Consider the following 21,510-nt stretch of genomic DNA (forward strand, 5'->3'; position numbering starts at 1 on the left):
GAATGGAGTGGTGACAGGGAGAGCTGCCACCCCGTCAGGGTGGGCCGGGGGCTGTGCTGGTCTAGCTTGCTGAGAGATGTCGAACGCTCATCTGATTGATACCCTGAGGCATTGTATATTTATTTATCCCACATTTGCCAACTACCCTCTAAGTACCAGATCCCATGGCAGGTAACGAGGGCACAGGTAGGGTCACCTAATCTGCCTATAGGGTTTGGGGAAAGACCAGGGAAAGTGGCAGGCCTCCCAGGTGGGCCCACCTCCCTGGATGGTCATGGAGGAACAAGCAGGTACGTTTAGAGCAAGGCAGCATGGCTTTGTGACTACCACATACCAGTAGCCAGAAGAGGAGCCCAAAGGTTTGGATGCAGTAAATTTCAGAATCAGGGAGGGAAGGTGGAGCAGGGACTATGGATAGGAAAGCCGAGCTCCACCAAGTGTCTGCTGCCCTCTTGTGGTCCGAGGGACCGCCTCGGCTTCTTCAACCGCCTGTAGATCACGCAACCCGAGTGTTGCTGGCAGGCAAAATGCGACGTGTCCAAAATAATCGGAAACTAGCAAACATCCTCAACTATTCCAACCAAATATTTGCTGGCTCTTCCCCAAAACTTCCTATGAGTTTTTAACCAAATTAAAAGTTAGTTTCTCCTCAATTCTTCTTGCCATTTAAGTGGTTAATCAGCATATCACTGGACAAATATCGGAGAGCCTATTTTACTCTAGATACTGGACTAGGCTCTGTGGGCCCCCGGGGCTGAAGCGCTATGATGGTGTAGGGCACAGGCCCTTCCCAGGGTCACCACTACCGGTGACCTATACGCCAATCTTCTGCGGGCAATGAGTTGTGCACAAGCTAAGGCTTAGTCCCTACTGAAGATCGCCAGGGTTGTCCAGTGTCCCAGGAGTTCAGAACTCCGTAACTAAGGGTCTCTCCTTAGTTTGTATCCACCAATGCTTCACCTTCACTGAAATGGTGTGTCAACGGTGACGCGCGCCATCCATCATTTAAGGGCACAAATCCGCGTTCTTCAGGCGCAGGACTCCTCCAATAGTGTTCCTCTCCCGGGCATCACCTCTGCAGGCGCTGGCGTGCTCCGGCATCACCGCGCACCGCAGGAGGCTGGCGAGGTGCGGGTACCAGCTACATCCTGAGCCTCTAGGCCTCCCGGGTTCTCCTCAGGCCCCGCCCCCTGCGTGCGCGGCCCCGAGGCCCCGCGCGCTCCCGGTCCGCGCGCCATCTTGACTACACCGGGAGGTTCGAGTGTGGACTGGCCACAGTGGTAAGAGGCAAATTCCAGGGGCTGGGGACTCAGACGTGGGGAAAAGGGATATCTGCTGCCTGGGACAACGACCCACGACCGGGGAGCTCGCCGGACCGCCCACGATTGGTCCGAGCAGTCCTCCGTGCGAGCGCCCACTCTCGAGTTCCCGGATGGCCTGGCTCCAGCTCTCCAACCCTGGTAAACTAGGGATGATGTCTACTCGGCCCAGACGAGAGCACGGAGGGGTCAGGTCTTTCCTTCGGGAGTACTTTGTGCGAGTTCGTGGCTGTGCTCCAGGCAGCCTGGGGCCAAGAGTCTTGCTCCTGTTCCCTGAAAACACAGAGCGAGGGACCCTTGTCCCAGTCCTCAGAAGCCTAGTGAGGAGATGCTCTTGTTCTTAGAGTTGTGGGTGAGGGGTCCGGGACTTAGCCCAGAAGAGTTTGAGATGATGAAGCATGGCCCTATCCCAGATAGCTTAGGTTAGGTGGTGGTGGTGGTGGGATTTGGGTCTGTCGGTGTCTGAGACTCGTGCAAGGACTTCCAGAAGACTCCAGGGGTAACTCTTGGCCCCAGCCTAGAGAAGCTAGGGTGAGGGGTAGATCCCCTTCCGTGGCGAGGAACAGAACCATGTCCTGGACGGAGTGATGGAGGACGCACCTGGTCATATTCCTCTCTCTCTTTTGGTCCTCTCTCCCAGTGCACAGCAAGAGAGGTTCCCCAAGGCCATCGGAGCAGAATGGAACATTACCGGAGGGCTGGCTCTGTCGAGCTGCCGGCATCCTCCCCGATACCCCAGCTACCTCCCGACACCCTGGAAATGCGAGTCCGAGATGGAAGCAAAATCCGAAATCTGCTCGGACTGGCGCTGGGTCGGCTGGAGGGGGGAAGCACAAGGCACGTGGTGTTCTCAGGCTCCGGCCGGGCTGCGGGAAAGGCCGTCAGCTGTGCGGAGATTGTTAAACGGCGGGTTCCCGGCCTGCACCAACTCACCAAGCTTCGCTTCCTGCAGACTGAGGACAGCTGGGTCCCAACCTCACCAGACACGGGCCTAGACCCGCTTACAGTTCGACGCCATGTGCCGGCAGTGTGGGTGCTGCTCAGTCGGGACCCCTTGGACCCCAGTGAATGTGGCTACCAACCTCCGGGAGCACCCCCCGGCCTGGGCTCCATACCTAGTTCCAGCTGTGGTCCCAGACCACGAAGAAGGGCTCGGGACACCCGGTCCTGAAGACCGGCGGACCTGACTGGACTCTAGACCTGATATCTGTGCCTTCTCTCGGAAGCACTTGTGTGACATGCCAGCAAGGCTTGCGACCACTTAAGTCCCGCCTCCCTTCCCCTGGAATGTGGGGTAGCGCTGAGTTAAAGACTGCTTGAGGAGGGTTTCTTCTGTCTTCATCTGCAGTATGTCTCTCTTGCCCTTTGGACATCGGTTTAGGCAAGGAAAATAAAGATTGTGCCCATATGTCTGGCCTGCTCTGTGTACGTGGGATTGAAGGAGTGTGAGGCCCACCTTTCCCCGGAACTCCTGGGATGGAAGCAGGAAGGCCAGCTAGAGGCTGATGCTAGGTGGATCTGGTATCAATAAATTTCAAGCAGTAACCTGGATGGCGTTTTGCCACCTGCTTTAAGCTGGTTTGGGACTCGGCCAGGTCAGGCATTTCTCCCATCTGTGACATATGCTTTAGTATAGTGGGGTCATGAACTCAGGCTTTGCCTGTTATGATCTTAATCCTGGCTCTCCCACTCACAAGTTACTGCTTTGTGGTTTCGGATAAAGTTACTTACTGGACCTTAGTGTTCTTGTCTGCAAACTGGGGGTGTAGGGGCGCTTACCTCATTAGGGTTCTTTTTTTCTTAATTTATTTAAATTTATTTTATGTGCATTGATGTGAAGGTATCAGATCACAGAGCGTTGTGAACTGCCTTGTAGGTGCTAGGAATTGAATTTGCATCCTCTGGAAGAGCAGTCAGTGCTCTTAACCCCTGAGCCATCTCTCCAGCCTTCTCATTGCATTCTTTTAAAAAAACAAAACAATTATTTCATTTTATGCACATTGATGTGACGGTGTCAGATTCCCTGGAACTGAGTTACAGGCAGGTGGGTGCTGGGGATGTTTGAACCCAGGTCCTCTGGAAAGGCAGCCAGTGCTTTTAACTGCTGAGCCATCTCTCCAGCCCCCTCATTAGCATTCTTATAAAGAGACGTACATATTGGACACTTAGATATCATTTGAGCACCTGGTGCTATATAAATGTCATAAGTGACTTAAGTTTACAAACATGCTGTTCTCTTAAGAGTAGACCTCAAGCCCGGCAGTGGTGGTGTACGCCTTTAATCCCAACACTTGATGGCAGAGGCAAGTGGATCTCTGTGAGGTTGAGGCCAGCCTGATCTACAAGAGCTAGTTCCAGGACCAGCTCCAAAGCTACAGAGAAACCCTGTCTCCCCTCCCCCCCAAAAGGGGGTTGGAGAGATGGCTCAGAGGTTAAGAGCACTGGCTGCTCTTCCAAAGGTCCTGAGTTCAATTCCCAACAACCATCCATAATGAGATCTGGCGCCCTCTTCTGGCAGAACACTATACACAATAAATTTTAAAAAAAGTAGGCCTCAGTCTCAAATCTGTCTCTGGGTAGCTGTTTCTTCTGCCTCACTTTGGCCTTAGGTTCAGATTTACCACAGGCATCTGAAGAGAGAGATTGGTTATATTGGTAGTCATAGAGTGGGATCATAAGCAGCAAAGGTCTCGAGAACTGATCAACTGCACTGTGAGTCAAGGTTTTCTCCAGTGTCTAGTAACCTAGATGTCCAATTACAAACAAGTAGAATTGGGGCTCTTCTGGGTTCCTGTAGCAGTCTGGGCAGGAGAGATTTGGGGGAATTCAGGACTTGATATGGATTTCAAGGAGGGATGAGTGACCATAAGACCATCAGACTGTGACCTGGACTTTAAACACTCCATCCTTTGCTTTTCAAGAGGCTGTCCCTCGGTGAGAGGAGGGCGCTAGGGAAAGGGGCAGGTGATGATAATGGGCCATTGAAAAGGTGAAATCTCAGTAGCTACACTCTCAGGCCCTTTAAATACAGAGGGTCCCAATCCATCTGACATAACTGCTGAAGACAGTCAAAACTGCTGCTGTACTGCCAACCACTGCCCAACCTTAGCTAAATTCAAGCCTTCAACTCCTCAGCTTCCTCCTCCTGCTCTCTGTGACCGTGTGTGTGTCACCATGCCCTGCTCTGAATATCTTCACTTGTGTATATTTTTTCTATCTGCAATTTCTCCAGAACTTTGGGCCATGCTCCTTTATAGGGTATCGATCATTTTTGACCTAGCCTCCCATCCTGATCACTACTTTGGCGTGTTAAAGAGATCACATGTACTAAAACAGTAATTTAGCTGGAGGTGATTAAGTAGGATTGCTATGAGCTCTGGAGGTTAGGAAGGGAATCCCAATTGGGCTGTTTAATCAGAAATCATCAGAGAGGTCCGTCCAGAACGGTTGGAGAGGGAAACACCTGTGGTCAGAAGCCCTTAGGAGAACAGGTGCTAGGGTGCTTCCCCTAACCTTTGGCCCCTAGAGAGTCTGCCTGACTCTGAACCAGAGATGAGGCCTGGGGAGTGAGCTCAACCTTAGGAGAGAACCTGAGCGTTGTACGTGACTCCACTCCCGATTCCTCCTTAACCCATTGATTTGTGACACTTGCTTCCATAATGCCTTACAAAAGCTTTCCCTTGGGACAGAAGGGGAGGTGGAGAGGTATGGAGATCATCCCTTTCAGAGAGTGGAGTGGGCCCAGGGGGTTTGCTCTGCTCTGCCGGAGGAACCAAGTTCAATTCCCAGCCGCTACATGGCACCTTACAACCAGCTTTAACTATAGAACCGTAAGACCCGGTGCCCTGTTCTGGTGTGCAGATATACAAGCAGATAAGACAGCCACAACCATAAATAAGGAAAACAAAGCCAAAAAGCACTTGTTCGGTTCCTAGGATCCACAAGTCAGCTCACAACTGCAACTCCCATCCCAGGGCATCTGCTGCCCTCTACTGACCTCAGCAGGCACCAGGCACCTGTGATTCACATACCGGCCGGAGCAGAGGACAGTAAGATGGCTCAGAAGATGGACTCTTGTTTATCATCGATCTTAACCTGATTTCAATCCCAGAACCCATGTGGAGGAGGAAGACTAACTTCCGCAGGTTGTTCTCTAGCCTCATCCACATGCACACACGGGCAAGCAAGCTTGCAGATGGCGTGGAGATGACGGTGGGGATGGGAGAGTTCAGAAGTCCCTTCTTCGTGAGGCAGGAGGGTTTCCACGGATGGGAAGGAAGCCTGAAATCATTGCAAGAGAGAGATATGCCATGGTCCTGCGAGGTTCTAAACTCAGTGTGGGCTGATGACCCTGAGCTTGGAGTGGCAGTGGCAGGATGTGGGCTCCAGTAGCATCCGAGAGACAGGCGAGGATGCCCCGTTTTCCACAGAAAGCAACACAGGAGCTGGTGAAGGAGGAATAGTAACAAGAGAGTAGGGCCAGGTGCCCACGCTGAGTGGGAAGGAAAGCTAAAAGAGCACAGGCTTCTGTCGCCCGGAATCCCTGAGCTGTCTGGAGTGGGCGAGGTGGAATACCACAGCCATGGAAAGTGCAGCTGTATAACAAAGTGACATCTCACAGTTCAAAGGGCGTTTCCTATTTACTATATATTTATTTATTGGGTAGGCATGGATGAGCCGTGGCTCGCAGAGGTCAGAGGTCAACTTGCCAGAGTCATTTCCTCTCATCAAGTGGGGCCTGGGAATCAAACTTAGGTCTCGGGCTTAGCAGCAAGTACTTTCCCAGGGAGCAATCTTAACCCTGCCCCCTTTATGCCGTGCATTTTTTTTTTACCTTTTAAATAAAGTTTTCTTCTTTAAAATAGTATTGTGGGGACCTGGCGAGGTGACTCAGTGGGTAAGAGCACCAGCTGCTCTTCCAGAGGTCCTGAGTTCAATTCCCAGCAACCACATGGTGGCGCACAACCATCTGTAATGAAATCTGGCGCCCTCTTCTGGCATGTGGGCATACACGGAGGCAGAATGTTGTATACATAATAAATAAATAAATCTTAAAAAAAAAAAAAGCTCCAGTCATGTGTGTGGTGCGCTGATATGAAGCTCCAGTCATGTGTGTGGTGCACTGATATAAAGCTCCAGTCATATGTGTGGTGCACTGATATAAAGGCAAGAAAAAAAAGGCCACACACATAAATTTTTTTAAAAAGTAAAGCATAAATGAGATAAAATAGAGCTTTTATTTATTGTCTGCTGCTTAGAGTGTGGGTCTAGTGGGAAGATGTCTGCTTCATTCACTGAGGTCACCTGGGAACCTTGAACGTGATTTGCACACAGTAGTTGTGCAATAATCATCCCATGAAGGGGTGAATGTTGAGCCCCCAAGCGTGAGGACACACCTAGCTCTGACTTCGTCACACCCTGTTCCCTTGGCCCTCCTTCCCATCTGAGAGGGCGAGATCCAGGTTTATTCACGGACTAGCCTCAGGGACCCTCGCCTGCCGCCTTCGTCCTTTGGCTTGGTTCTTGCCCTCTGGGTTGAGCACATCCATGCCCCGCCTCTTCCGAGCATCATTAGATTTCTTTCCCTCTGATCTTTGTTTCAGACATTCTCCCTTACCAAATTCAAGACTGTTCAAAATCAAGACTTGGAAGTCCAAACCCTAGCACTTGGAAAGCTGAAGCAGGAGGATTGCCATCTGAGGCCATTTTGGGTAACAGTGATTGCCCGAGACGATGTCCCAAAATACCCGGAGAACTTCTATCTATGGCCACAAGGTGGCAGCATTCACAAAGGGATAGCCCAGACAGCCTTCGTAAATCTACTTTGCTAGAAGCCCCCAAATAGAAGCAAAACAATCTAGTCTTGAAAATTGGTCCTTGATAGACTGAGTGACATCTCAACTGTTTAAAAAGACAGTCAATGAAAATCCACGGGATGGCAAGCCTAGTCTCTGTACTCATAGCCTCCTGCCTTGTGTGAGCTGTAGACCTGTTCCATGATTTCAGCATTTCGCCTTTAGCTGAAATGTGACAGGCGTAAAAAGCACACAGATTCAGGAACTTCTTCAGTGCAGAAATAAGAGCCCCTAGTCCAGCACTTAGGGACAGGAAAAATCTCGAAGGAAAGGAGGTAATGCCTGTGGAGAAGCTTGGTGACCAATTGGCTGGGAGAGACACGGGAAGGACCGGGACAAAGGGAAGTCTGAGCTGAGGTATAGGATCAGACACGAAGAATAAACAGAATTTGGTGAATGAAGCTCATGAAGGGCCTGTGAGGAGTGGGTCTCAGGGACGGCTTGAGGTCGCACTGTATACAGAAGGACCTGCATGCCTGGCCAGGGAGTTCGTACTTTACCTTAGAGTAATGAGAGGTCCCGGAAGTCTCTGAGAGGGCATGAGGTAAAATACCAGACTGTTTTAGAATGAGACCTCTGGATGCTGCGACTTGCTGCGTGGAGCAGGCACAGGGCCGAAATAGCAGCGAGGAAGCCAGGAAGATAGATATTAGCAGGCCAAAATTCTGACTGGGGTAGGTCCTAGGGAGTCGTTTCCAGCCCACAGCGCCTCTCCATGCCTGTTCGCTGTTCTGAAAGTGCTGTTACCCTATGCTCCCTCTGCCCCAGGCTAGGAGCTACTGCACCATCTGTTCTTTTGAACTCTGCCCTAGCTCCTCTGGCTATTTTGGTCAGAACCAGGGTCTTGGTCAGCTTCCATATTGAGAGACCACAGCATCTACATTCCTGCCCGTTAGTAGATCTGTCGACTTTCAGCTCACCCTGCATCATAGCGTCTCTCAGACCCTCACAGTGTCCTCAGTGTGGCTAAGGGGCCTCCTCTACCAGGGAGCCAGAGTATTAGCCACACCCTGCCACTTTCGATCACCTTCTACCGGAATACACTGACACGCCTGCGTGCGCATGCATACTGATGTCGAGGGGGCTCCCCCCAGGAAGAGGGGCACAAGCCTAAGAGAAATGCTCGGAAGTGGGAGAATAAAAGGCACTTTTGGAGGGGGAAGTGGGAGAGAATATCGTCTGCCAGGTCTCACAGGTTCAGGTCGGAGCCATAACCAAATACTGCCAGCAGGGGGCACCAGAGTCAGCCTGTGAGTTGGACTTGAAGAGTCACCTTCATTCCGTCTCATGAATATGCACAAACCTGTTGAATTATGCAGATAGGAAGGATGTAAATGTGTATGCAAATTTGGTGCTGTCCTTCTGGTTGCTATGGAAACAAGTGAATAGCAAGGAGGGGCACACCCTGGGGAGACCTGGGCGGAGAGACTGAGACCAGGAGACTTTGCTGGGCCCCTTTCTTCCCCACCATAGTGCTTTTGATCTATTTCTTTGCTTCCTTCTGTCTTTGTCTCTCTGCCTAACTCTCCTTCCACTTCTCTACCTCTTTTGATCTCTCTCTCTCCTCGACTGTTTTTTTTTTCATCCTCTGAGTTTTCCTGCCTGAGTTTCTCCATGCTGTTGTCTCTCTCTCTCTCTCTCTCTCTCTGACTTCCGGTCTCTGCATCTGGGACTGCATGACTTTCCATCCTGCGTCTCCTGTCAGCCTGCATCTGTCTCACATCTCTGACCATGTCTCTGGTGTTTGTGCCTGGGTCTCTGGGTTTCTTGGTCTGTCTCCTCTCAATTGCTCTCATCTGCCTTTCTGGACCTTGTGTCCCACCGCTTGTCTCTGATGGGAAAGACAGGATGCCGCACATCTGTCCTTGCCTGATGGGATGCACCACCGCGGATCAGCTGCCCACATGTCCGAGGATTCCTAAGCACTTTCCCCACATAAAATCCTGGTTTGGATCTGGCCCCTGTCACAGCACTGAGACAAGATTCCCGTGACAGGCCTTGGCAGGCTGCCAGGATAGCAGGTCTTCTGTCCCAGCCTTTGCCTGCTGTGTGACTGTACCCAGCAGCCCTGCCTCTCTGGGTTTGTCTTCCCACAAGCGCGCCTTGAAGCCGGTGGGCACCTTGAGGCAATGATGTACTGAGAATAGGGAAATGAGGGAAGAGGCTTAAGATCTGGCCCTCTGCCCAAAAGCTGACGTGAGGAGGCTGGCTTAGGCCCAGGTGTGGAGGTGTCTGGGGCCAGTTGAGACCTATCCTGGTCCCCAGTAAAGACTCCTTGCTGAGCCACAAAACTGAGCAGCAGCCTCTCTGTGGTCTGCCCATGCTCCTACCTGCTGTCCCTTGGTCATCCACTTCCTTATTTGGGGCCCTCTAAGCCTCTCAGTCACTTTACACCATGGCCTTTATAGGGGCCTCAGTGACACAGGGCGAGACCTGGGGTTTTTGTGCCTCAACACTAAGAAGGAGGTCTTTGGCCAGGTGAAGAGCCCCCCACACACACACTTTCCTCTCTCTGGCAGCCTTGGTTTGGGAATATAACAATGCAGATGCAAAAGTCAGGGGCTGGAGAGACGGCTCAGTGGTTAAGAGCACTGGCCGCTCTTCCAGAGGACCCAAGTTCAATTCCCAGCATCCACATGGCAGCTTACAACTGTCTGTAACTCCAGTTCCCTGGGATGTGACACCTTCACACCAATGCACATAAAGTGAAATAAGTTATTTCTTAAAAGTCGTGAGAGACAAAAGAGGTCTAGGAAGGACACTTCCATCCAGTGTTTGGAATGGAGAGTGGGAGGTTCCAGAATGTTTTGAGAGCAGGAAACCACTCTATCTGAAGGTAGAGGGCTTCCCCCTCAGCCCTGGGCAGGTTGCCTTACCTCCAGGAAGGCATTAGTCGTGGGGGATCTGGCCTGGACCCAGGTGTGGGGGCGGCTGAAGCAGTTAGGACAAGTCCCTCTCCTCCAAGAGGTTGTGGGGCCAAAGCCCCCATCTCTCCTACCCGTCCAGAAAGAACCATATTCTTGGGTACTGGAACCACCATGATTCACCCATGTTCAGGCCCAGGCGTGATCCTGTTACCAGGAATCCCATGACTGAAATTTTAAAAGTCCCCCCTTGCCCCAGTCCACCCGAGCTGTGCCAAGGGATAGTAGAGAGTCAGACAGGGCTATGGGGTAGGTGGAGTAACAAGTTTGTAGAGCCAGACATAGAAAAAGCAAAAGATTGGGAGAGAGATGGAGAGATAGAGACAGAAACAGAGATGAGAGATAACAGACATCGAGAGAAAGACCTGACAGAGACAGGGATGACGTCAGCTGTGGAAGGCTTTAGTACTGGCCAAACCTAGTGCTGAGCACCCTACCGGGCTGTCTCCTTTAACTGAATCTTTACAGCACTCTTAGAAAAGAGGTGGTGCTGTTATGATCCCATTTTATTCCTGGGGTAATTGAGGCTCATTTTCCTCCTAAAGTAATTGAGGCATTAAATCACTTGCCTGAGGCTTCAAAGTCAGAGAGCTGTGGTGCAGGTATTTGAATTTTTCAGCTTGCCTGAGAGCCAGGGAGAGAGACAGACATAGAGACAGAGGTGGGGACAGATAAACTCCCATACCAACCCTCTTGGGTAATCTGGGAATCCGGGAATCTTCAGGCAGCTGTTAGGGGAGGGCGTTCCCATCAAACCGACAAAAGGCAAAGCAACTCTGGGTCTTCTTGTCAGTGATGGAGGAAGGGAAGGAGGGAAGAGAGGAGGGAGGGATTCCTTAGCTGACCCTTCTCCTCCCAGAGCTGCTTTAGAACAGCCAGCCAAAGCCTCCTTGCTCAGGGCCCCTGACTTTGGGAATTCATCCTTTTCCATGTATTTATTGAGCACCTGCTGGCTGCAGGACACTCCTGTCCCCACACCCACATTTCCTTTCTCCTTTCCCCTTCACTCTAGAGAAACCCTTATTGTCTAACTTCACCCGCCCCCCAGTATAACCTCTGCAAAAAGCAATTAAGACTAGAATCTGGGACACTTCAAAATAAGGAGGTTAACCTGGTATACACTAGGATTCTTGAAGCCCAGAGGAGAAGTCCCCAAGGTCTGACTTGGGTGTCTCTGGTTGGAAGTCCCTTCTAGTTAGTTTGGAGAGGAGGGTCAACAGCCCAGCTGGTGGGGGCCTGAGAGAGCCAGCCTGTCAACAACAGGGGGGATCGGGGTGAGAAGAAAACCAGGAGCTATCCTGGGGGATCCCGGGAGTTGGCGTTATGGTTTCTAATGTCTTAGCCCTGGTTTCAATTACTCTCAAGGTCCCCAGGGTTCTCCCACCACTGCAAACAGGCTCCTGAGCTTGAAGAAGGTTCAGAAATCTCTTGGGGAGACCAAGAAACTAGGGGCTCCGGGGTAGAAGCCCAGGCCTGGAGGGAGCCTTTTCATACTCTTCTACATGACTGTATGAAGCCCCCAGACCACACAGGGCTCCCAGAAATAGTGGGAAGCTGGGGAGGAGCGATAAACACGGTGCTTGTGAGCAGGGTCCAACCAGTTCCTCAGCTCCATCTTGGTCCTGCTGCCTCCAGCCCAGTCGTGCCGCTGACAGCTAGGGCTCCATCTCACCCAGCTCTTTTTCAAGCCTCATAACAAACACTGATCCAAGAATTTTTGCTCTCAAGGCCATCACAACTCTTTTTTCTCTGGGAGTCCCACATCTTCCTCTTCCTTTTTCTTTTCTATTGTTGTTGTTAAGTTGGTTGTGTTTTGCTCTTCTGATTTTCCAGGTAAGATCTCACTTTGTAGCCCAGACTGGCTTCAAATTCACAGCCAGCCTCCTGCCTCAGCCTCTGGAGCACTGGTGGTTATCTATTCTGTTACATTTGTTTTGCGATAGTTCTCGTGTAGTCCAGGCTTGCCTTGGGACTCACTGTGTGGCTAAGGCTTGCCTTGAGTTTCTGATACTCCTTCCTTTACCATTCAAGTGCTAAGATTGCAGATGTGTGCCAGCATACCTACCCAACGCACACACACACACACACAGACTCACTCTGTCTTTCTTGGTCTCTGTGTGTGTGTGTGTCTGTCTGTCTGTCTTTCTCTCTGTCTGTCTTTTAACCAAAGTTCACAGTTTCTATCTTAACCATGCCCCATCTCTTGTCTCATTCCATGCCTGCTCCCTTATTCAAATCTTGCCATCCCCAGCACTGTCATAATGCACAGGTCAGTCCAGGACTTCGGTAAATACCTAAGCCTTCCCATGAGCCGGCACAGAGGGCCCTGAGAACTGTTGAGCTGGATCCCACACCTCCAGCCAGCTTGCCCTCACTCAGCTCTGAGGACATTCTCTCCCGCCCTAGCTGTGTCCCTGCCTAGCCATCATTCCACAGACCCTTGGGCTGAACATGTCAAGGCCTTGTGAATGGCACCAGCATCTCCCAGTCACCCATGCCAAAAGCCTGGGAGTCGTCTGTGCTTTTGGACACAATGTTCCCTCTGGGCCTGGCACACAGTAGGCGCTAATAAATGTCTGTTGAACTGAATTTAACTCAATTTTCTCTCTTGGACTTCCTCTTCTGCCTCTGCCTAATCCCTGGTACTTGGTGTCGCTAGAGTAAGTCTCCAGATCTTTTAATTGCCTCGGTCTTCCTAATCACCATCGTTGAATTTGGGGGGAGTCAGCTCTTCTTTCCCCCTTATTTTCTACCCAAGGAGTCGCAGGCTTGTCAGGACTGAAGGGGAAGCGAAGGGAGAGAAACAATCTTGGGGACCTCACTATCAGCAGTGGGGACTCACTGCAAGGGGACAGTCCCTTGAGGACAGATGATGTCTCCACTGTGAAAACTTGGAGGGGGGATCAGAGCCCGCAGGGGCGGAGAGGCAATTTCTGAGTAGTGAGTTAGTTTCATGCGAATTTTTGCAAAATGAAAATTTCATCTGTGATTTTGCAAGTCTGTGTTGCGTCCCTGTTTTTGACTTCCAAAAAAGAAAGGAAAGAAAAGAAAGAAAACAAAAATAACATAAAGTCCCCTGGTCTTAAATGTCCTTGCTCTCCCTGGCCCTCCTCATCTTCTCATCTGGATCCTCTGCTCCCACTAGCTTCTCTTTCCAAACTTCCCAGACCCCAGGATCAATCACCGTGGGGAGATCCTCAGGAGAGCTGGATTAGGAATCCAGGGGACCTGTCCTCCATGTATACCTGACATGCCACCCCCCAGGTTCATGGGGGAGATCCACAGGAGAGCAGACACTGGATTAGGTATCCAGGGGACTTGTCCTCTGAGTATACCTGACATGTGACCCCACACCAGGTTCATGATAGAGGTGGGAAGAACATATGAGTGGCTTCTCTCCACCAAGGCACTGATTGTCCTTTCTTTCCAGCCCCAGGATCTTGTCCATGCCAGGAAATGTGACATTGTACTCAACAGCTTGGGATCTCACTAGCAGGAGCTGGAGAGATGGCTCAGGGGTTAAGAGCATTTACTGCTCTTGCGGTAGATCTGGGTTCAGTTCACAGCACCCACATGGTGACTCACAATCATATACCACCAGTTCTCGGAGATTTGATGCCCTCTTCTGACCACCACAGGCTTCTGCATACATGTGGTACGTGTACGTACACTCAAACACACACACACACACACACACACACACACACCCAGAGATATAAATTTCAGAAAGATCTGTCAAAGTTCTATAGTCTTATCTACTTTATGCCTTCCAGACTACCATGGTCTTGGCACCAAAGGTATCTTAGGATGTGGTCTCTGAACCACTGCTACTTCAGCCTGCCTCCCAGGCCTCTTCTTAGTCCTCATGGAGCTAACTAAGCCTGCTTCTCATCAGTGATGGCAGAAACCCTTACACCAAGGCTCGCACCCCCGTGTCACCTCTCACAGGTCAGAGCCATCCCACTCTCCTCATGCCACCCACTCATTTGATCTATTTTGAAGGATTTATGCATTTAAACATTGAATTTTAGACTTAATTAAATTTATTTCAAGCTGGGTCTGGTGATGCAAGTTGGTGATCCTGGCTACTTGGAAAGCAGAGACAGGAAGGTCCTGAGTTCGAGGCCAGACTAGAAAGTGACTTCAAAGCCAGGCTGAGCAATTTGGTGAGATTCCCAAAATGGAAAATTACAAAGAAGAAATCTGAGGTGGTGCACACTTTTAATCCCAGCACTCAGGAAGCAGAGCTGGAAGATCTCTGAGTTTGAGGCCAGCCTGGTCTACATAATGAGTTCCAGGATAGCCAGGTCTACATAGAGAAATGCTGTCTCAAGATAAATAAATCAATAAATATAAATAAAAAGAGAACTGGGGGTATAACTCAGTGGTAGGCAGTTCCTTCAGTACAATACACACAGAATCCCCCGTTTTATGCCAGATCCAGCACTAGCGATAGAGGCCACAGGACCACCCACCAGAGCTCAGAGACAGCACACAGCTAACTAGGCAATTAGCTAGATGCCACATTAGCCATGAACTTAGACTTCACACTGACCATATTAGGCAAAGGAATATGGTACCAGGAGAGGAAAGGGAGGGTCTTGGGCCATGCCTCTCTTAGGAGACATCTAGGCTTGACTTCTTGGCTGAAGAGGCTGGAAGTTAGCATTGGGAATTTTGCATGGACTAACTGTACAATTATCTATACTTTCTTTTTTAAAATATCCATCTTTCTTGATTAGAATGTGAGCCCCATGAGAGTGGTAACTTAAAACAAATTTGAGGCAAAATGTAAACAGTAAAGTGCACAAGTTTTAAGGATATATTGTTCAAATTACAAGTTCAACTCTAGCTTCACTTGTTCTCTGAATCTTTTCTCCTCTTTGCTCAGCATTGTGCCTGAGGTTTGCCCATGGTGTCAGGCACAGCTGTAGTTGATTCTTTTCCATTGCTGTGAGCAGGACACTATGTATCTATTTGGGTTGTCTCCAAATTTGGAATATAATGAATAAAGCACATTTGATCCTTTCTTTGAGGCGTGTGTATCTGGAAACAGAGTTGCCAGGTCCTGGGATCTTCCTTCGTTTTAGTAACTCCTGCTATTTTCTAAGATGTGCTGAGTGCTCCAGCACCAACCATGCATGGAATCTACTTGTTCTACATCCTTCAGAGGACAGCGTCTGGCTCACTGACGTACTTACACCAATGCCTGGCACACAGTAGGACACACACGGGTACTCAAGAACAGGAGGTGCCGTCATCATTGCTATATGTTGCTCTGAGTTCAGTATTTATTTGCCCAGTGACTGGCAGCTGTCTCCCTGGTTTCCGGATCTTTCCCTATCTGTAACAGAACTTCCCATACCAAGGGCCCCGCTGCCCAGTGCCAGCTGGGAGCTAGAAAAACTAGCCACCTGTTCTTCTACTTATCTCACTTGTGCTGCTTAAGGATGCCACCTACTAAGTGCCAGCACACAGAGGGGGTGGCCTGTGACATCCCACTGACAACCTCTTTCGGGTCACCCAGGGCCAGGGTCACTGCCTATCAAGTCCCTAACTCATCTTCCCAGAGCCGCCTTCTCCTTCCTGTCCAGCCCTGACCCCAGGCGGGGGGAAGGGGTCTGGACTGAGTCTGTGGATGGAAAATGTGATTAATAATCAAAAAAACATCCAAGAGGAAGAGACCAGGAAAACAACTTCGGGAAGGCTCCTTGCCCAGGGGAGGGGGGCCATGTCCTGGGCCTTGGGACAGCTCCGGCCACCCTTTCTGGGAAGCAGCCACAGGAGTGGGTAATTTTAGCCAAAAGCAGAAAGAAAGAAAGAAAGAAAGAAAGAAAGAAAGAAAGAAAGAAAGAAAGAAAGAAAGGAAGGAAGGAAGAAAGAAAGACATTTTAATGACTTATTTTGAAAGATGCCCCCAATGTAAGTTATGCTTCCTCTAGGAGCTCGCTCTCATTCTGAGCCCCTCCTAGTGGTCCTCCAGCTCAGGCACATTGGGTGGGGGAGGGCAGAGACTCTGAATTGGGGGTAGAGGAGGAATTTAAACACGAAATGTTTTGTTCATTAGCAGAGAACATGGGAGAAAATTCCCTTTCTTCTTGGGTCTGGGCAGCCCAATTGGACACTCAAAAGCTATTGTGAAAAACAGAGCCTTGGGCTCAGGGTAGGGTAAGGGCTATATTGAAGACCTTAGCAGGAGCGGACTCCGTCCTCCATTCAGATTTCTGGCTTCCTGGGGGTTCCTAGGCCTTAATCCTTCCTCCTTCCAGGGATTTGATTCCCAATGCTTCCATCTGTCCTCAGAATTCCTTCTTAGCGAAGCAGGAGGAACTATGATTAGACTGGAGTTAGAACTTCCTGATGGGAGCAAAGAAAGATTAAGGAGGGAAGGAGGCCTTGGACCTATTGAATAATTTAGGATTTTGATAGGGTGTGTTGGAATTGGTAATCTGGTAGGCAAAAAGAAAAAAATGTGACGTGAGTTTACGACAGTAGTGGAAGCCCCCTGTATCAGTGTGGATTTAAAGGCTCTAGTAGGGTGGGAAGGGAAGGTTGGTTCCAGGGGATCTGGGTGATTTCACTTTGGATGCTTAGCCTCGCTACTGGGACTCCCGTCTCCCCCACCTCCATCTTCAGAGAGAGAATGCTTGACCTTTTGAGGTACTAGAGATCGGAAGGGTCAGGGCCCAGAGAGGCAGCGGTCTCCACAGTAGGATTCCAGGAGGGGGGTGTTGTTGTGAGTGCGCTCCAGGTGCTGCCCCAAGATGGTGCTGGAGCTGTTTCGGGATAGGGGGCGGTGAGTCGCCCATGGGGGTGGCTGGGCTGGTCCCTGACTTGGGGGGGCTCTGGGCCCCCCTCCCTGGCTCGGCCCGGGGCTGTGTCGGGATCGGGTTTCTCGGCGCCTGGAGCCTCCGCGAGGCCGAGCTGTTCCCGGGCCCCGGCCAAGCCGCCCCGGGCGCTGGCACTGTGCGAGGAAGCGGGGGGGGGGGGGGGGGGTAAGGGGGAGTGAGGGGGGGCTGCGAGGGCGTTTACGTAACTGCCTCCCAGAGCCCGCCCCGACCCGCCAACCCCAGAGTGATTGAGGGCGTGTGTGACTGAGTGTGTGCCTGTGTGACACACAGCGTACCATGGCTGTGCCTTCAATGTCTATGCAATGGGTTCCAGGACCTCAGGCTTCTAGCCCAAGCAAGGGTCCCGTGACTCCTTCTGTACCACAGTGAGGTTGAATGTAATGTGAGGCTGGGCGTGTGACTTTATGTGACCCCTTGTTTGGTTCATTTAAAGTAGCCCGTGTGAGCATGGAGCTCTTAGCCAGGAGGCTGCCTCGCTATGGAACCTTCTGGTGCATAGCTGGTTAGAAAAGGAACGACATTCTGTGGAAGCACTTGGAAAGGTGAGACCACAGAAGTCGCCTTCCTTCCTGGAGACAGATCAATATAAATGGGAAAGTGTCAGTGTAGCCTGAAGGCCTGAGATGACACAGGCAACTCCAGCGGTGGGGGATTCTGCTTAGGTCACTCTGCCAGGAGGCTGAGGTCTGACGACCCGGCCAAGTGCTCCGGCCAAGTGCTCCGTACACCCCAGGGAGGTGAGGGAGCTCAGTGGTAGATCACTTGCCTGCCTCCTTGGGTTCAGTCCCTGCAAGGACAAGAGCAAAGACACCTGAAGTCAAGAAAAACTTGCCCAGTGTCCCAAGGCCTCTCAAGCTTACAGATCTGGGGACACTACCCCCATTATTGTGGGGACTGTAGTCTGGGGTATGACTTCCTGCCACTCTGTCACAGGTGAGGCAGATGTTGAAAATGGAAGGACAGTGAGAATCGGCTGAGGGTTTGAGGGAAGGTGTCCGTGAGTGGGGTCGACCTTAAGGATAAGAGAAGGGGCTGGCGGGGAGATGGGATGGCTAACTCTTTTTCCAGGAGAGCTGGGAAGGGGGTGACCAGACCAAAGCCGGTCTAAGAGCCTAGCTGAGGAAGCACAGAGGCTAGGGAGTAGACCGGGCATCCGAAACGGCAGTAGTGAAAAGCCACCAGTATTCTGCTGGCCTGGCTCAGAGGAAAGATCGTGGGTTCTGAGCTAGTCGACCACAAGATGGAAAGGGGATAGACCCTCCCTTGTTCCATAGGTCCCCAAGGCCTCAGAGCCCAGCCGCAGTCGCAGCCCAAGAACGCACGCCCCGCTCTGCCCGCCAGGTGTCGCTGCGGCCCCGGAGAAGTGAGCGCGGTTGCAGGTCCCGCTCCAGGAGCTGCCAGCCTACAGACGTCCCCCCATTACTACCACCCCGGGTCCGACGTGCGTCCCTCCTCGTCCTCCCCCACGTTGAGTTGTATTCCTGGACTCGTGACGTCTGGCGCGAACCCTGACCCGCACCAGGTGGCTGCGGCAGTGATGACAGCAGCCTCCAAGTGCCCTGGTGTCGTTTGGGGACGTCTGTCGTCGGGGCGTAATTCCTGACTGCCCTCAACCTGCAGAAGGATTATCTGAAAAGCCAAGTCGGCCCACTCAGGACCCGCCGATCTCCGTGTCCGTTTGTCTGCCTGTACTGAGTCTGATAGCAGCGCATGAGTTCATCAGCATTAGCCCCTTCTCCAGGACCTAACCTGATCCAGGCCTACCATCCGCACAGACATTCTTGTGTGTCCCCCATCTCCACTGCTCCGTGTTTCGTTGCACTTCCTGCACTTCTTCCCTCAGCCCACTATCTTGCTAGGGTCTGTAGCCTGGGGGACCTGAGGTGGGCCCAGAGAAGTCAGGAAACATCTGCTGTCGTCGGTGGTTATGCTCTGACCTCAACTTGGCTCATCGTCGTCGTCGCTGTGAGTCCTTAAGCCCTGGCCCACCCTTTCTGAGTTTAAGTCCTTCCTGAGTACAGACTGCGGCACCCGTGGAGCCGTGGAAGTGAAAGCGAAAAGCCCCAGCAGCGGCGGGAAGGTTTTCCTCTGCAACAGAGTCTCTGAGGCATTTGTTGGGAAAGGGCCCGGGCGCTGTAGGCAGCCTGCTGGGGAAGGGTGTGAAGAAACAGCGAGATCTTTCCCTCCCCTCGCCCTCAGCCGTGGAACAGTTCCCCCAGAGGGGCAAGGCCCAGGGATTATGGGTCAAAGGCCACTTGAAAAATCCAAGGGGGTGGACCTCTGCTTCCCGCCTCTGGCCTCCCTTTTCTATCGCGCTTTCGTGTGGCCTCAGAAGTTGATCAGGTTGTCTAACCTTAATCTCCCACATTGTAGCCAGAACAGAGGCCTAGGTCCAGGGAAGGGAACACCCTGCCCCCGTCCCCGGGGGGGGGGGCGGGGGAAGATGCCAGAGCAAAGCTTAGCTAGCAGAGGGGTGTACCCTGCTCTGGAACTGTCAGTTCAGGCAGTTAAGTCACAGCCTCCCTACCCCTTTCTCGGAGGCTGCTCTCCAGGCCCGGTGTCCCGGGGACGCAGGACGAGAGTAGTGGTGATGACAAGGGCCTGGGCATCCATCCTGGTCCATTTCGAGTCATGGGAGCGTAAAGCCCGGACGAGGGACTAGGAAGGAGGTCGTTGATGAGGGTGGTAGGACAGGGGAGGAGAGGGCTGGTTTCGTGGGCACTGGGGGGCTCTGCCTCGTACTCCTCTCGGGGATGCTAGTAGGACCTTGGAGTTGATCTCGGGTGTGCCAGAGTGTCGGTGCGAGACACCAAAGAGCAGAACGGACGAGAGTGTGTGCAAATGAGACCTGGCCAAAGCTGAGAGTGTTCTGAGCGATCCCGGGGGTGGGTGCGCGCCCCGCCGCTCTAGGAGAGCGGGCGGAGTGGGTGTGGGTGTGTGCGCGCGCGTTTGCGAGACCCGCGGCCCGGGCTGCGCGTGAAGCACAGGGTTCATAGGCGTCCTGAGGGCGCGCTGGAGAAAGGGCGAACGCGAGGGGGCCACGCGTGCCAGTGCGGGCGAGCGTGCCAGCGGGGGGTAGGACGCTTGCTTGCGCGGGGCTAGTGGGAGTGGGGGCTCACAGGCCTGCGCGGGCGAGAGTGCCGCGCGTGCCAGGCGCGGGAACGTGCCAAGACGGGGGCGCGCGGGGGCCGAGGCGGGGAGGGGGGTCGTGGCGCGCTGCCGCGGAGGCGCGGGGAGACAAGGCGAGAGGGGGAGGGGAGCAAGGGCGCGCGCGGCCGAGCGGGCGCCCGCGGTCACATGGGCGAGGGAAGGAGGGAGGGAGCGCGCGAGGGAGGGAGGAGGATGGGGGGGTTAAAGCCGCGGAGAGCCGAGGAGCCGGTGCAGAGCGGGCGGCGGCGGCAGCAGTGGAGGCGGCGGCTCCAGCCGGCGCGGCGCGGGGCTCGGCAGTGGGATCCGGCCGCGGTGCTCGCTCCGCGCTCCTACCTCGCTCTCTGCCTGCAGCGGCCGAAGGGCGCGGCGCGGAGCCCGGGTGGCTCGAGGGCGCGGTGAGTGTTCCGTGGCCGTCTGCGCGAGGCTAGACCCTCGAACGCTCAGGCGGGCGGACCCGCGGACCCGCGGCCCTCGTGCGCGCGGGTACAGAGAGTGAGGGGACACGCGCGGACCCCGCGATCGGGGGAGGTAGGAAAGTTCATGAGAAACTTTGCCCGCAAACTCGGGGGCGGGGGCGCACGAGCAGCAGCCCCCCACGTCCGGGAGCGCCAGGGGTTGGGCGTGGTGGTGGTGGTGAAGCTGGGCAACCGGCTGGAGGGAGGTGGCCGGGGCGGTTGGTCCTAGTGTCCCTGTTCTTCCCACCCTTGAGCAGCATGCACGGGGTCTGGGAAAATTCCAGAGCTGGGGGATTTCAGTGGCCCCCACGCACCCAAAGCTTGCTTCTTTTTCGGAGAGAGAGAAAAAAAATCTGCACTTGAAAGTGCCCGGGAGTGTAAAAGGATGGCTGCGCTTCTTCCAGTGCCCGGGTCTCCGTGTGAATCCGCGTGTGTTGTGTGTGTGTGTCGGTATGATCCTGCTGTGGTTTTCTCGTGAGTCCGCCTAGATGTGCCTCCACGCAGTGGGTCCCCTTCAGTGTGTCTCTTTGTAAGTCCTTTGGTTTGTGTGATTCCATGCCTGTGGCATACCCCCAAGTGTCTCTTCTGTGAGTCTGCCCATGTGTGCCTTCTCCGGTGCGGCTGGGTGTCCCCAGGTTGTTCAGAGTAGTGTATCTCCCGGTGCGTGGGGGGCTGGGCCGCGAGGAGGTCACCAGACGGACAGCTCTCCTCGACTCCTCTCCTCTGCCGAGCTTCTCCAGCGTCTAGCTCGCTGGCTCCCTGGGCCCCCTCCCCCTCCAGTAGCTTCAGGCGGGCAGGACTATTTCACGCCTTGTTGAAAATTCAGGATTTTCTTTCTTTCTGTCTAGTCTCTCTGTTTGAGAATTCATCCCCCCTCACTCCCGCATGTATGTATGTATGTGTGTGTGCAAGCGTGTCTGGCACCTTATCTTGTCGGCAACACTGGGTGTGGGTCT

General features: G+C 52.9%; 2 protein-coding genes across 5 annotated transcripts in view; both read left to right on the top strand.

Moving 5' to 3' along the window:
- The first annotated feature begins 110 nt into the window (after nucleotides 1–110).
- Rpp25l (ribonuclease P/MRP subunit p25 like) lies at nucleotides 111–3,752 on the top strand. 2 transcript variants are annotated; one of them, XM_057790580.1, is made up of 2 exons: nucleotides 111–1,280; nucleotides 1,960–3,751. In XM_057790580.1, the coding sequence occupies exon 2, from the start codon at nucleotides 1,999–2,001 to the stop codon at nucleotides 2,488–2,490; it is 492 nt and encodes a 163-aa protein (XP_057646563.1). In that variant the 5' UTR covers nucleotides 111–1,280; nucleotides 1,960–1,998; the 3' UTR covers nucleotides 2,491–3,751. The 2 variants fall into 2 exon arrangements, with proteins under 2 accessions (XP_057646563.1, XP_057646564.1); XM_057790581.1 differs by lacking the exon at nucleotides 111–1,280 and adding an exon at nucleotides 1,287–1,460 and having other exon boundaries at nucleotides 1,960–3,752.
- A 16,180-nt stretch (nucleotides 3,753–19,932) lies between these two features.
- The window catches only part of Cntfr (ciliary neurotrophic factor receptor), a 37,162-nt gene continuing 35,584 nt past the window's right edge, over nucleotides 19,933–21,510 (top strand). Inside the window, exon 1 of one of the 3 annotated variants that reach the window (XM_057791135.1) lies at nucleotides 19,933–20,024. The gene's annotated coding sequence lies outside the window, so the exon portion shown is untranslated. Of the gene's footprint in view, nucleotides 20,025–20,323; nucleotides 20,628–21,510 lie in introns of those variants that run through there. The other 2 variants (XM_057791133.1, XM_057791134.1) reach the window with 2 other exon arrangements.

The sequence above is a fragment of the Chionomys nivalis genome, chromosome 16 (assembly GCF_950005125.1).
Source record: "Chionomys nivalis chromosome 16, mChiNiv1.1, whole genome shotgun sequence".
Classification (NCBI taxonomy): Eukaryota; Metazoa; Chordata; class Mammalia; order Rodentia; family Cricetidae; genus Chionomys; species Chionomys nivalis.